The 16,195-nt window shown below is 43.0% G+C and overlaps 1 protein-coding gene across 1 annotated transcript in view; it reads right to left on the bottom strand.

Moving 5' to 3' along the window:
* HGFAC (HGF activator) overlaps nucleotides 1-15,315 on the bottom strand; it is a 42,940-nt gene extending 27,625 nt beyond the window's left edge. Inside the window, exons 1-6 of the mRNA XM_064449045.1 lie at nucleotides 15,135-15,315; nucleotides 13,544-13,598; nucleotides 11,622-11,718; nucleotides 6,039-6,112; nucleotides 1,514-1,627; nucleotides 327-458 (exon numbers count right to left, since the gene is read on the bottom strand). Coding sequence (XP_064305115.1) covers nucleotides 327-458; nucleotides 1,514-1,627; nucleotides 6,039-6,112; nucleotides 11,622-11,718; nucleotides 13,544-13,598; nucleotides 15,135-15,200 — 538 coding nt within the window. The 5' untranslated portion in view covers nucleotides 15,201-15,315. The remainder of the gene's footprint in view (nucleotides 1-326; nucleotides 459-1,513; nucleotides 1,628-6,038; nucleotides 6,113-11,621; nucleotides 11,719-13,543; nucleotides 13,599-15,134) is intronic.
* Between the last annotated feature and the right edge of the window lie 880 nt (nucleotides 15,316-16,195).

The raw sequence follows: 16,195 nt of genomic DNA, 5'->3' as shown, positions 1-16,195 counted from the left end.
TTTACCACTTCTGCTGTATAATCTGCTGTACATTCTTATATTCTGCAGTTTGGGATTGCCTCCCTGGTAAAGAAAGCACTGAGCTGTGCCCCTAAAATTCAGCTTAATGCATATAATCACTTCTTCGAACAAGGATGGACGTGTTGAAGTGATTTCTTGGGTCAGCACACATGGAAAGGTAAGCTAAAATGTTCTATTTTGGGGAGCATACCTGTGCTGCAAGAGCAGCATTACTGTATATAACATTGCTCAGGCTTTGGTATCCTTACTGTCCTTTATCCCCATGCCATGCAGGCCAATAGATGTAATGCAAAATAGTGCCTTACTTTTGTGTTCAACACTCTTGCACTCAATCCGGCCGTTCACACACATGCACTGCTCCACAGCTCCTTGTTGGGCTCTTGACCAGCTCATGCCCACATCAAAGAACTCATAGAGACTGTTGTCAAAACATTTCTCTGAAACAGTTTAAAAAACCAACACAAGCTTTCTGAGGTTATTTCTTAGAAGGAATGGCAGCACAATCTCCATCATCCCCTGTGAAACCCTTTTCTCCTTTTGAGCAGACACATGCTTGTTGATAGTGCTTCTCAAACAAGCCAGCCTCCAGAGTGTGGAGGGAGGCACTAAGCCACTATAGCAGCAGCTCCACAGACCTTGAGGCAGAGTTGGCTTTCTCCTAAAGCCCTATAAGCATGACAGCATCACCATTATATAAGCCCTTCCAAAAGTTCATTCAGCAAACACAAAAAATCAAATCAGTGCTATATACTTGTATCTGTCCCACTTTACTGCATCATCTGTGGATGATGGGCTGTGTTAGAGACAGTGGAGCACCAGGTCTGAAACAGGCTGCTTTGCTTGCATCAAGAGAGAAGTCTAGAGCTACAGGCAAAATCCTTCATTAAACAAAACAAGTACAACTGAAAATCCTCAGTGTAAAATACTGCACTTCATGTGCAGTAATTTGGGAGTGACACCTCTGTAAAACTGGAAAAATAACCCAAGCAAAGCCTTTTGGCCTGACTCTCCTCCTTTGGAAGTGACTACCCTGAAGGTGTCCAGGTGTAAAGCTGACATCACAGGAAAAGTCATAATAGACCCATGTGTGCATATACATAAGGGATAAGGCGTCACCTGAAATGTTGGTTTTTTCATGTCTCCCTGCCCTACATACTGGATGATATTATTAGTCATTTCCAACCATGTAAGAGATATTTAAATCTTAAAAACAGCAAAGGGAGGGGAAGAGGCTCTTTGTGTTTTCCATAGCTTAATCTCTCACTGGCTCAGATCATGCTTGGATTTATAACTGTATAATTGAGCTATTTTCAGCTGTCCTGTCAGTAATGGATTGTCTGTCATAACCATTTGGAAATCTGCCTACAGAAACATTCATGCTGCAGTGGTCTCTCCCATCACAACAGCACTACCTTTTCATTAAGCAAACATTAATGAGCTCTACTTACTGCTCGTATTTAATGTTGTAACGCTCATAGAAAAAGATACTTACTCATCTGACAGTCGTCGCCCGTGAATTCCTCGGGACAGGTACAGTGGTACATCCTATGGCTATGAGTGAGAGAACAGGTCCCTCCATTTTGGCAAGGGTTGTTTGCGCAGTGATCTAGACAGGCCACATAAGAAGTTGTTAATAGGTGCCAGATAAGCCATGCTTTGTTGTGTTAGGTGTCAGCTTGGTTACATGAACCATTTTGGTTCAATGCACAGTGGTTTCAATAACACCTATTAATCTGAAAAAATGTTTATCCAACCAGTTTACACTGGTTTTGTTCCCAGCTGTATAGCAGATATATTTATCCAGCTTTCAAAAACCGTATAAGAAATCACTGAGCTGAACCTTCTCCCGCAGCGTAACTTGATGGAAAGTGGTAGGTCCAGGTACGCATGAAGTTGCCAGAGCTGCCACAGAGGAGAAGAAGATGGGACAAATGCCCACAAGATGGAGCTGTGCCTTTACACTGGGGAGGGAAGCCTCCAGCTCTGCCTCTGCCGGGATTACTGCCCTGCATGCTTCGCATTTCAACATCAATGACTGGGATTATGCATCTCTCTTGCAAATTACACAAAGGACAACCGTCGACAGAAGAATTTGCTATGGATTTTTGGATTATGTCTAAAACTAATGGACAGCTGGAACAAAGGAAAAAATTTTGAAGCCAAACAAGGGCACATCCAAGTAAATCAGGTCAAACCAGATTAAACTGGACCAGTCTCATGTATCTCTGTTTTTTAAGGAATTTTCGAAATCATATGAAAATAGGGTGGGAGAGGACAGGGTGTGCCAGGACAACACTCTAACTCCTCCGATGGAAGCTTCACTTGGCAATGTGCAATGCAAAAGTTGCGCTTGTCGGCCAACCAACGTTCCTGATTTCAGACAGTGTCAAGGGGTATATCTCCCCTGAACTCAACCAACAACACGTTTTACACCTGCTGCAGAGCTGACACAAGACCTCGTCTGCATTCAAATCCTCTTTTTTTAATCCTAGTCAAACTCTATGAGGGCAACTGTAGAGTTACTCAATCCAGGTGCTCCTTCAGCTAGCGTGTGTGGTCCTAAGCATGGGATGCAACACATAGAAACAGGCACACACATACAGGGCTGAAGTGAAGCACAAAAGGCACATCTTGAGCTTTGCTACAGTGTTGTAAATGTGAAGGTTCCCCTACACAGATCAAAATATTTACTTCAGAATAGAGTGGTGTAATTGATATCAGATAGCAGGCCTGGGTGTATTCACTGATACTTTCACTCCAGGATAACATCAAGGGAAAGCAAGTAAAGGCAGTGATGGTCCTGCTATTCCTGCTGTTTGACAGTTATGAAACTTTTAGTGGTGTAATGTTTCCTCAAATGAAAATCCTGTATTTCCTATTCCCATCACATCCAAGCCATGACTTGATCTCCAGGCCATATTCTGTTACAGTGGTGCTCAAGGGTTGGGGTTTTTTTTGTACCCTCATCAAACCTGGAAAGAGCACTTCCAGTTTTCCATTTCTTTTCCACTTGGAGTCACGCACTGCATCCCACCTGCCACTCCAGCCTGACTTCCCTGGAGTATTCTGCATCCCTCCCCACCTTCCATGGAGTCCAGGAACAACTTCTACTCATAAGTACATGGACATATCACAGTTCCCTGCAAGGAATCCTGCCCACCATTAACTAGCCATTAAATGGGGAGTGCCAAGTCCCCACAAGCTCAGCCAACATCTAAAGCCACTCAGCAGTATCTCTCCACCTTCACAGGAAAAACACTTGTGCTTGCTAGCAATCACCTTGACTTCAGCTACACCTCTCTGAGGCTCTGCTGAATGAGCAGTAGCTTTGTCTCTCCTTTCTAAGCATACCTTCCCACAAAAACTTCCTGTTTCTGCCACCCACCTTTCCTAGAACTGGGACTGCTCTTTCCCAGAGCCCCTCCTGGGATGATGCCTCTTCCTCTTGTCTGCTCAGCCCACACCACCCTACTTCTTCTTTCCATATAAGTCCAAACATCTCTTAAAAAAACTCAGGCTGGCACTTTTCTTTGAAGTCTGGGTCTCCCTGGGCTTTTGGCCATTTGTTCAGTATTACCAGGCATTCAGAACAGGATCTGGAATTCCCACATATAGGGACATTGCACTTTTATGCATATATATGTACTTATATACAAAGCCCTGTTGTCCCATGTGTATGAAGGGGATCATATCGGGCAGATACTACACATGGTCTCCACAGAGACCTCCTGGGCAGGAGTGAAGTATGCTCTGGAAACCTGAAGGCAGTGGTAAAGCTCCCACTGATTTCAGGAGGGGTTTGAACAAGTGCCTCGGGTGTTGTTACAATGAGATCTGGCTGTGTACAGTGCAGTATTAACATCTCCCTCCAGCAGAGCCTTCACACCTGTGCTTCACTTCATCCTGAAGCTAAACACTTGTCAGTCAAACTTTCTCTTGAAGTTGCCAGATGTATTTTTCGGGTTCAAATCCTCCAACACTTGCTTAATGGTAAATTGTAAGCAGCTCCAGTGGTTTCAGGTTGACTCCCCGTGTACACATGGTATCCTTGTCCTGGAGAGAATTGATGCTTTAGCCTTTGCTTTCAAGCCACTCCTTCCCCATCCCAGTTCACACACTCCTTACCAATCTCTCATGGACAAAGGATACTCTCCAGAGTATCTTTCTGGAGAAAAACCATCAACCAGGGCAAGACCTCACTGGCGCTACGGTATATTGACAAAGATACCCCTCAGTAGGGGGCAGGCAGACAGGGTGGCTTTCTTGTTGCAAACCACCCTATCCATTGCCTGTGGTAGGTAACAGGCAAAAGTAAGCCAGAAAACCCAAAAAGGCTTGCGGGCAGCCAGCTCGCTATGGAGATGGCTGCATGTGGGGCTGGCAGGGCCACAACAGTGGGCTGAGGGAGGGACACGGGTGGCACAAGACACCCCCAGAAATGCAATGCTAGGCTTGGAGAGCTCCTTCTTCAGCTCCTGGAAAAGCCTCCTTGGGTCAGTCAGCCACCACCGTGACAGTGTTTCAATGGAGGATTAAAGCAGTCATGAGTTACGGCTTCCAACATTTTAAGCTCTGGGAGGGCACTCATGAATAAGTAATTGCAGCCTCATAACCTGACTCTTGGAAGCACGAACTGTCTATAAAGTCTACATTCATGTCTGATGTACTTGCATTACAAAGGCACATGCATTGCTGCTTGTTTTGGGGTTAGGTCATTTGTCTCTGATCTACTGTTAATCTGTTCTAAAGCCTGGCTGGAAAATAATTTAAAGTTGTTAAATTTAAAATTAAGGTGCTGTGCGCTGCTTAATTTTAGACTGTCAACATGATTCAGCTCATGTTGGCTTTTCAAGCGCTCTGGTAGATTGTAATCAGCTTGGCAATGAGTCTCCTGACATGATGGAGAACTCCCTGCAAGGGGATGGTGGAAAATGCCCTTTGCTGGAAAGTGGGAAGTGAACATCTAAGGGCATCTGGTCATATCCTGCAGACTAAACAAGACTAGTCACATTTGAATGTAGTGCGAAGAATAGAGGAACACGATCAGCATTTAGACAGAGATACAAAAAAAACCTCAGAGGCACCAAGTCTGATCAGTGCGACACCTCACTTTTCTGTGCTGGTCTGTCACTGTATAAATTGAGAATTAGATATACATGTTACTTATAAAATAAGATTCCCCAGCATCCAGCTGATGAAACATAAAGCTGGGGAGACAGACACAAGCAAGGGCCAGCCATCAAGGTACTGCTGAGGACAGGGATGCATGTTTCCCACTGAACTGCTTGGGACATGATGCTTTCACCCACTGTGTAAAATAGAGTGACTTATATAGAAAAGAGAGTTTGCCACAGACCTTGGCTTCCCGTTTTAGAGAGACTTTCACAATGAGGTAATTGTAGCACTAGTGTGGCGACCACATGAAGCCGTAGCACTGCTCAGCTAAGTAACCCTTTTGTTGTCCCTCAGTGCTCCTGCAATGAATGCATCTGCCCTCTTATCTTCTCTGACACAGCCCAAAGCCCAAGGAATTCTGCTTTTGAAGGTCTGCTCTACCCTGAGACCTTGAGGAAGGACAGCTGGAAGTGATGGCTGTGTGTTGTACAGGATGTGAAATGTTTCTCTACCTTGAAAAAAATTAACTGGTCAAAGAGACAGAAAATGTAGCTGATTAAATGAGGGGAAAACTAAAAGGCACATCCAAGCCGTGAGGGAGGAGAAGACAATCACCTCCGTGCTCAGCTCCAGCAGGAGTTCGTATTTCCAAGTTGGCATTACCATAATTTCTCTCCATGACTTCAAGTTAGGCAACAGAAAGTGAATTAAAGACTGTGTGATATTCACAGTCCAATCCTATGGTTATGCAGAGTCACAGAGAGATCCCAGAAACAGCTAATGTGAAGGCTTGTTCTGTGTACAGCAAATAAAAGTAGCACTGAAGGCACCATCCCTCCTTACTGCAGGTGGCAAAGTAAGGAGCCAGGTATCCAGAGCAACTCAGCAATGGCTTGCCTTACCTGAGTGGTCTTTTGGCAACAAAACGCAGTGTCCCCATCTCCTGTCCCGGTCATAATTATGTGTTGTTGAACACCTGAAAAGAGTTAAAGGTGCAGTTTAATGAGCTTTAAACAACCCGGGTGTTTGCACTGAAACTATATGGCCTTCATTCTTCAGCAACCCAGAAAGCCATACTTATTTTCCTAATTAGCATCTGTTTCATTCAAAATCTCTTAATACCAGAGGAAAAGAAAAACATGCTTTTTTTTCTTTTTTTTTTTTTTTTTTTTTTTTGTCAAAGATGCTCTGTCCCGTTTCTCTCAAACAAAATACAGGTTAAGAATGAGATGTGGAAGTAGGACCTGAGACTTCCAATGAATCCTCCAGAAAAACCCAACCTTCTTTCTATTTCTAAGATTAGAAAACAAAAGACAGAAATAAAAACCAAAACCAAAGCAAATAAATTTTGTCCCTTTATTCGTTACAAAACAAGCAAAACAGGACCCAAAGCAGTTTTTATGCCTTTCAATTTCTTTAATAATATGCAGAGGCAGGAGACTGTCTACAGAGGGACTTTTTCCTGACGTTCAGTGGCAAACATATTTTGTGCTCAGTTCCTTTAAAGTATTTCTATTTTTTAACTTGCCAGACAAAATGAGGAAATAACTGACACAGGGGTGGTTTCCAAATGCACAGATAAAACCTCTCTTTTATGCAGAGCAGAGGAGTGAATTGTCCATACCACGCTGCCCATGGGAATTTTTCCGAGACAAACTTTGACAACTATTTATCTGCACACTTTCCTTGCCCTCATCAGTCTCTTATCTCCAAGGCTCATAACACTCCAAGGAGCATTAACTGCTATTCTCCATTTGCAGAGGTAGACTTAACAGGCTTCCCCGAGGCCACACAGGGAGCATGTGACTGAACCAAGGCTGAACCTGTCCACTTTGTGTCCCAATGAACCATCCACCAAAGCATCCTCCCTAACCAGTTCTAATGCAGCATAATAAATATCAGCTGGCACTACACAGGAAAATGAGTGGCTACATGGCACTGGAAGAAATAGGAGTTTGCTTTATTTAACATGCCTGATAATCTATTTCTATTGTGTGTGTTTTTAATCATACCTTGAACAGTTGTGTTATCAAATATTTTTCCACCCTAGGATGTCACAAGATATATTGAAATTTTATTATAGAGCATGTCTACCATTTGAATGCCCTACTTTGCTTCTTAATTAGATGCTATGTGGTATTTAAAATGCTTTCATTCCTATGGAGCACCTGAATAGGCCACACATATTAAGTTTGGTGACCTCAATTATATAAGGTGCACAAAAAGAAAGGTGCTTGGTAGTGTACTGCAGATTAACTTGGCATGTTCTTAAAGAGGCTGTTTTCTCACAGGCATTAAGGCCCGTGCAACTCTGCTGGGAGTCAATGGAAATTTCTCTGTGCTCCTTCAGTGGGAAGTGGATCATGGTTTTTTAAAGGATGGTCTATTATGCGTGAGGATTAAGGTGAGGAGTAAGTTAAAAGTGGTTGTCGGCAGTGCCCTGTTTGTGTCATTGTTGGCAAAACCATCCTTGACTGAACACTTCACCTGTGCAAGCCATGATGGAGAAGGAGAATCCAAACTTTTCTGAATTTATTGATTTAGCAGAGTGATGTTACACTAAGCAGCATGGGAAAAGCAAATGGAAAAGGCCCTGTATACATCTAAAGAATTCAGGCAAACTCTAATCATTAGGGAAAAAAATAATTTAGACACAAGTTAATATTCTCTGAAGTCTATCCAGTAGTAGCCAAGCAAATGGACAATTCAGTTTTTCCCCTCTTAAACGTATTTTGTCATCGAAGACCCTGACAGAGGCCCACTGGTCCTCCCATACAATGCTCTTCACAACCAGTCCCCTCCTTCCCTATCACCTCACAGTGTCTATGAAGAGGTTGGTCCTCCCCTCAGTGCCAGGCTTCTTGCACATCCACACAATCCTTTTATATCTTCCACCACATATGCCTCACTGTTTGGAGGAAGCTCAGAGCATCCTCAGAGCTACTTCGCTAGTCTCTCTCCTTCTCTTATTAAAATCTTTTCTTTGTTGGGAGGCTTACCAAAAATGTGATGACATTTTGGTCTCATGGGATGTTACCTCCAGCAGCCACACCAACTAAACGGGCTTATTACTTCTTTGTGGTACTTGTAAATGGGCCCACTCTTTAAATTTATGAGATAACAAATGTCTTTGTACCAGCCTGTCACATAAAATCATTAATAAAACAGTGAAAACCTAAAGACACAGACACTGAATTAATTGCACCTGAAAAGTCCAGTGCTAGGGATTGATTTAAACAACATTTTAAACACATGCGTGGTAACCAACATGGGAATGGATGGACAAAATGGTGTACCACAGATGAGGCCTAACTGGTAGGCAGGATAAATGGAAAGATGGCTATTTCACCCATCAGGAGCATTGGGAGCCTTAATAATAGGGCATTTTGGAGAGGAAGCAAAGCCTTGGGCCAGAGCTAGACTGGTGGAAGGAAAGAGCTCTGCTGTCACACCTGGTGCTGTCACCATGTTCGAGGCCTGGAGGTTCAGTCAGGCCTTTTTAGGTATTGTCCTGACCACGAAAGATGACCAGGCTTCACCTGATGACACCAGAGGCAACCACCACCAGTACCAGCAATATCCAGAGCCTGTGATGCTTGGTGTCTCTTGGCTCACCCCACATGTTCATCTTCTTTCCAGGACTGGCATAAACTCTCCAGTTTGTAGTTCAGCTGGCTAAAAAGCCCTCCTTTGCACTGTTTTCAGACTGTAGCCAAAGTATCAGACCTTCCTGCTTCCAGAGAACATGGTAAGATCCCTTGTCGTACAGACCTAAGCCCATCCTTGCAACCTGGCACAACAGGAACCCACACATCCAGTACTCGAGCACAGAATAAGGATCCTCCAGGGTACGAGTCAAAATCTGCTCCCGTCATTCCCCTTGAGCAGGATCTCAAGGGAACCCATCCTTCCATGGGACACAGGGGCAGGGCTCTGGCAGCATCCCTGCAGCCACAGCTTGGCTGCGGTTCAGACCGCCCTCCCCATTTGCTCTCATGGGTGTCCATTGCACGCTCATTTTGTCTGTCCCCACACTATTTCGTCTTTCTGGAGGTACCAACAAACTTTAGCCACAGTTCCAGCTATTTTTTTGTCTTCCAAACAAAAGTCAAATTTACGTGACATCTTTAATACCTGGTAAGAGGATTCTAAGTAGGAATTTATCTGTGAAAACAGATAATAATTAAAGGGAAATGCAATACAGGATGCTGTTAAAGGAAGTTTGTTCTTTGAAAACTGCAATTATTTTGTCTTCTTTCCTGTGTTTTTGATAAATATTTATAAAGATACAACATGTTTGTTGCTCTTGGAGTGAGTAAGGAGAGGTTTCTGCGGTCAGGACTCTGATTTATGTTGAAACATTTAACATTACAAACGGACAAGGTCATGTCTGATTGCCTTCCTCATTTAGCCTTGTGAATCAACAGAGTAGCTTTCATAAATGAGATACCCAGCTTTGTATTAAGATAGATACTGCTCTTAAATGCTTTCTGCAGGAGAACTATCTGTTATTGAACTTAATATGATGGGCTAGCACACAATATGTGTGTCATATGTATTACAAGAAAACATATAATAAAATTAAAGACAATTAGAGCAGGCTTTGGCTCCCACTATAGAGTCCTGCCTGTAATCCTGCCTTAAAGTATGACTTGAGGACTAGGGACATGGACTTATTAAGTGGGTAATCCAGCACTCTCCTGGCCTGGTCTTCCTGCATTTGCCCCCGAGGAAGCAGATTGCATCCAGCCTCCCATCATCTCCATCCTTACTAGCAGCTTGCAGGCAGGCAGGAGCAGGAAGGACACAAGCCTTGCTCTTGCCTGCTGCCTGCCAGGTCCCCTGGGATCAGTTACTCGGCATCAGTCCAGCATGGGCTAGTGCCAAGTCACACAAAAATGCACAGAGCAGGTTTCCCGACTGCTGTTCAGGGCTCTTTTCCCGGCATCTCTGTGCCTGAAGTCACACATTAGGTTGCTTTTAGCTTATGAAAGAAGAGTAAACACTGGCCAGAAGGTCAGCCATGGGGTGAAATGGCCTGTCAAAACCAAACAGCTCCAGCTGTCCTCCTCCTCCTCTCCCTACTTGTAAATGGCTTTTAAAAACAGAATCATAAGAGCAAGTTGTCCAAGGTCAGCTCTAAAGTGTGCTCTAACCTTGGATCCCATCCATTCACGGGTTCCTCCATTTTTTTTCCATTTCTGTGGCCTAACTGGCTAAAAACAAATACACAGTGTGTCATGAATTATCAAGATCCATCTTAAGCATTGCATGAAATTAAGTGGGTCCAAAGGTCAAAATTTTTGTGGCTACAGTTCATCAAAGACAGCGTTCAAACTGGAAAATTATTCCAGATCCCTTCCTTTAGTTGAGATATTCTTGATTTCTTGTTTCCTTGAGGCTTCTCTTATCTGGATTGTATCTATGGATGTTGGGAAAATTCAGAAGTGGTCTCCTAGCTTGAAGGTCTATGTCTATTTTTGTAAGAAGGTATGATGTGTTGTGTCGTTTACATTACACGAGCACTTAGAACACATGTGCCATCAGAAAGATGACACAGATTATGAAAAAAAAAATTAGAGTTCTGCCCTGCATGGGTGAGTAAACTCTATAAAATATTATTTCCACCCCAAAAATATGCAAGTATATGCCTTTCACATAGCTCATCTGTGTGTGTATATATTTTCACATTACGGGTACCCATATATTCCCTGCTTTGTTGCCTTTGATTTCTGTTAATATATGCCCATTAGATAGGTTCATCTGCAAAGTTAGTCTTGTTATTCAGTGCTTGCTGCAGTAGGGTTCCCACCTGACTGCCCCTACTCCAAAATGAATAATGAATACTTTTAACAAGTTCTACATATGTAAAAGAATAATCTTTGCCCAAAATAAGGAGTCCTGACCTTAAACACATTAGTAGAATAAATCATTACCCAACAAGCAGGAGTAATACCTCACCTCCTGGTACCGCACTGTCCAAAAGGGGCCTGGTGCCAGTCTGGATAGAGATATGGGGGAAAAAAAACCCAGATTTCCTCAAAAATCAGATGGTCTCTGCTACAGTACAATTATGGCCCACACAAATCGAACAATTCCTTAACTGAGTGTCATGTCTCACACGTGTCTGGATCTCTCCTTTCTCCCCCAGCAGAGGTTTTCTATCAGGTTGTTTCATGGGTCCTGCCCTTTCTGTACAAGCTCTTGCCACTCATGTAAGTTGCAATTCCAATATGAAGGCCAAGGAGGAAAAATTTCTGCAGTTCTTGAGATTTCTGTGGCCCTGGAGACCCCAAGCCTGGGCTCGCTCCACTCTGAGCATGAGTCTTGACCTGAGGGCCATAACTATAATCAGGAGAACTGCATGGATCAACTTGGGCACAACATCAAGCTCAAGTTAATTATTTTAAAAACAAGATTAAAGCACTAAAAGGATGACATTTTCATTTGAATGCTATCTTCCTTTATAAGCAATGTTAACTTACCATTTCTTCCAGGAAAATAGGTTTGATAAACACGAGTGATAAAACCTTCCACCGTACCGGAAAGGAAATTTGCATAAATTTCCATCCTCTGTAAACACTGAAATACAAGAATAAAAATCTCATCATGTAGCTGAAATCCAACCCACTGGTACATATTATATGTTATTATATGAAATTACAAAGACAGGTATCCTTAAATTTTTCAGCTGTACTTTGGACTCTGTCCCTCTGCTACTTCTAGTGCATAAGACAAGGCTTAACATCCTCCATAATGACCAAATCAACAAAGATTAAGAGTCTGTGGTAGAATAAAGATCTCAGATCATTTCAGCTCAAAATATATTGCAATTTCTGGTACAGCAAATGCCAATTATACTCATTAATCGCAATTATCATTTCCAATTATGTAGTATTGTAATAGCATATGAAATTTATTTCTGAAGTAGTATCCTTTCAGACTCCATATCACATTGTAATATCTGTTTAAAACAATTAAGACATGAGACAGTACAAACTGAAATAGAAACAGTCAGGAAAAATAAAGTTTTAAAGGTTGGGGGAAGACAGATAATTTTGATCATACTACCTTCCCTTTGTGATACGCAGATTCCTTACAAGTGGGGAGAAATTGATGGGACCAGTGTCTAAAAAGGACAAGTTTTATGTGCATGTCAGTGATGGCAGTCTAAGGAAGGGTGGTGGGAGTCTAGCAGAAAAGATCCTTTAAGATGAGTCTTGAGAATGAGAGAGACTGAAGATAAAAAAGACAATGAAAAACTGTCAGAGCTTATTTAACCATTAAGCTAAAAGCAAACAGTTCTGAGATCCAGGAGCATGAATGGGAAGCCAACCATTGCTGTAGGAGAGAAATGGGGCATACAACTGAGCTGGCAGCACAGCGGATTTCCATTTCTCAGTGACGATGTATGATGTATGACTGCTCCTTGTCCTGAGCTTACCCCTTGAGGCTGGGGGTCCTGCACACCCTTGCAATATCTGTTAACCCTCACAAGCCCAGACTCATCATCTCAAAGAGCTTCTGAGGCCAGTTATTAGCATTATGGAAAAAATAATCCCTCCCTGTGACCCCAACCCTTCCTAACTGGTTGGAATTACGGTCACTCTATCTGCCTTAACTGTCCCCCTATCTGTCAATGCGAAATAGCTACTGCCAGCCCCTCTGCTATCCCTTTTTCAAGTCTGGTTTTCATTGTCTGAACTAATTAAGCAAATGTTCAGATATTTATGTTCTCTGCCTGATACCTTCTGTTATAAGCAGTTAGGAGAGTTGTAAAAAATACTTCTCCATTCAGAAGACATTGCATCCCGAAGGACTTAAAGACTGTTCTAAGCTATAAAGGCACCACTAATGGCCCAATTCATGTAATCCATAACAGCAAAAGCACAGGACAACAAAAGCTTTAAAAACAGAGGTCTGCAATACCCACACACAGCCAGGATGTCTGACTGTATAGATGCCATCAAAACAAATGCAACCCAGCAAATCACATGGGGCTCAAACCCTTCTCCCACAGAGAGATCAAGGGCTGTGGCAGAAATTTAACCTGTACATACAAAGAGTTTATGTACTTTAAAGTCACAGGGTGGACGCGGCTCATTAAAATAAAGGGAGTTGCACATCTACAGCCGCAGTATGTTATGAGTGAATATAAGCCACACCAGCTCAGACAAACTAAAACCCATCAGCACCTTCCCATTAATCCACACCTGAAAGGAAATTACCTGAGATTCCTGAGCTAATCCCAAATTCCCCTCTACACAGAAATTAATAATGGCATTACCATTCCATAATCCTTATTCATGTTGAAACAAAGACAGGCTTACTACTGACTTGCACAGCATGGATACAGGCAGGCAGATCATTCTTACTGTCATGAAACCTACTGGATTTGACTTTGTACCTTGTGGGTGAGTGAACTCATGTTTTGAGCCTCTTCCTGCCCCAGATTTGTAGTGCTACAAAGAGAAAAAAAGAATGTGGATTGGAGACACAAATTCATTCTGGGAACTATCCTACAGAGACAAATGTGCTTTCCAGGGTGCCTGAAATTGTGTTTTTCCCAGTGCTGCTGCAATGATCTCATCTTTTGTGTGTGATTTTTGCTGGGGCACAGTCTGGTGAAAAAATATAGATAAACAATGGCTCATGAAAGGTCTCTGTTAAACCAGGAAAACCCAGCACAGCACAAAAACAGGCCAAAGCTCTGCTCCATCATATCTTTCTATTGCCAAGGGACACATCTCCTGTTTCTCTCAGCAGGAAGCATATATGCATTCTGGGGGCAGTTCACAGTTACAGATAATATCCCAGCATTTGACTTTTCCTGCCATTTAGCTCTATCCCCCAGGGCATTAGTTAAAAAAGCAACCTCTACTTTATTTGGGTTCGCTGATCAGCAAGTAAAGAGCACCAGGCTGAGCTGATTTTAAGCCACAGGAAATAATTAAAAAATGGTGATACACCTAAAGTGCTGCTGCCACCAAAGGCGCTGACATCTAAACTCTAGCAAAATAAAAACATCACAAAAGTAGTCAAGGAAGCAACACATCATGAACACAGAATTGGATAGGGGACATAACAAGTAAGGGATAAAACAAAGCTGTTGCTAAGATACATATGGAGGGCCTGAACAGTTCTGAGAAAGTTTTTGCACTCTACACTGACTGTGCCAGCACTGAGCAGTCTCCAATGGCTTCAGCCAGGGCCTATCTTTTCCTAGGCCCCATGAATACTCTTCTCTGCTCCCACCTGCAATGTTTAAGGAGATACTTCCTTACTTCACTGGGATAGTTAGGATTATATCATCACTTAAGTAAAGCTGAGCTAGTTTTAAATTAGCTAGTGAAATAAGGCTAATCAGAAAGCCACATAGCTGGGCGTCCAGGATATTAGCTGTGCTCCTACTCCTTGGTGGATGCCAGGCCATGGTGGGGTTTACACAAAATAACAAAGTCACACCATGCTCAGCAGTGCTGTAGCTGCCTTGCAGACATACTCCCAAAAAAAGGACACAAAGCACACAATGAAAACACTGAAGGGCATGGCATGAAAATGGGGAGAGGCTTGAAAGGAAGGAGTCGGTTACCTAAGCTGGCACGTTCAGTTACCAGGCAGCAGTAAAGTCTGGTCGGGTAGCACTCTCCTTCCATGCTACTGCAGGTAACCTGCCTGTGTCAACACATTTCTGATACGCATTTTCAAAGTATTTCAGGTTTTTTGTTCCTTCCTCCCCTCCCATTCTTCCTCACAGCAGGGCATGGATGTAAGCAATTTCTTTAAATGCAGATACATATGGGACCAGCTATTCTACAGGCCCCATGCTTGGTCAGCATTGCTGTGAGCCTTCATCTAGCAAATCCCTTGGTTTTCATTTGAAGCACTCTTCCCTTCAGTCTGGTCTGCAGCTTTACTCATCCAACCCCAAAGCAACATTGTCTTGCCAGCCAGAACGTAGATGATCCACCACTCCAAAACAGAAGAATCAGACTTACCATCCTTGCACAGTCACTGCTCAGAATCAGAGCCAAGGCAACAGTGAAAAGAGCACAGACTTTCATCTTTGCTCTCCTCTCACAAAGGTTTTTGTCTGGCAGAGGGAGACTTCTAGAGCTGGGCTGAAGCAGGAGGGTGAATCAGCAATAAGCTTTCACAAGGGACTGCGATTTACTTGACTTTAGGGTATTTTAGCTTTCTAAGTAAGCAGAGCTGTTATCACTGTTAATCATTAATGTCTTTGTGGGTAGATGGGAATGCCATGTAGCAAGATACTCCCCAACCACAGGGAGTGAAGAGTTTACAAAGTGCCTAAGCCTCGGAGATGATCGCCGGTGTACTCAGCAAACGTTTAAGAGCACTTTCAGAGGAGCTGATCCAATGTTGCTTGTAATCAGAACAAAAATCAGTTTACCATCCAGACGTTTCCCATCTCTTTCCCTTCAGGAGATAATTAAAAGCATGATCTAGCAATAACAAGGAGTTCCAAGCAAGCCCACTCAGGAGATGACATTACATTGCAAAATATGGACCAGATCAATGCCAATATCAGACACAAGAATTACTCATTAACAGATGGTTACCTGCCCAGCCATGACTTACAAAAGCAGCCTTTCAGCAACAGACTGGGAAAATTAAAAAGAAATAAAATAGACATTACCCTGAAAAAACGTGGCTCCCTTCTGCAGCCACCTGACGAAAGCCATCTCTGTCTTGTAAGTGCTTAGCTGAGATAGCTGCACTGCAGAAGCATTTCTAATAGGGATGCAGAGGGTATTGCTAAAACTGAGGTTTCACCAGTGGAGTCTGTTTCAGCCCCACCTTGCCTCACAACCAAAATCCACAGGTTCAGCTGGTACAACTGTGTCTACGCTAGAGGCTTTTGCCAGCCATGTCCTGCCAGTCAGGGACTGCACCTCTTCACACCCAAAATCCCTACAGCCACAACAACAGATAGAATACCATAGTCCTTGATTAAGCTGTGCTCTACACATTGAAGTTTCATCAGCACAGCTATAGAAGAGATGTGATTTTTTCTGTTGTTTTTTAACCCAAGGCC

The sequence above is a fragment of the Phalacrocorax carbo genome, chromosome 4 (genome assembly GCF_963921805.1).
Source record: "Phalacrocorax carbo chromosome 4, bPhaCar2.1, whole genome shotgun sequence".
NCBI lineage: Eukaryota > Metazoa > Chordata > Aves > Suliformes > Phalacrocoracidae > Phalacrocorax > Phalacrocorax carbo.
The sequence above is the reverse complement of the archived record's forward strand: the minus strand, read 5'-3'. Positions and strand labels throughout refer to the sequence as shown.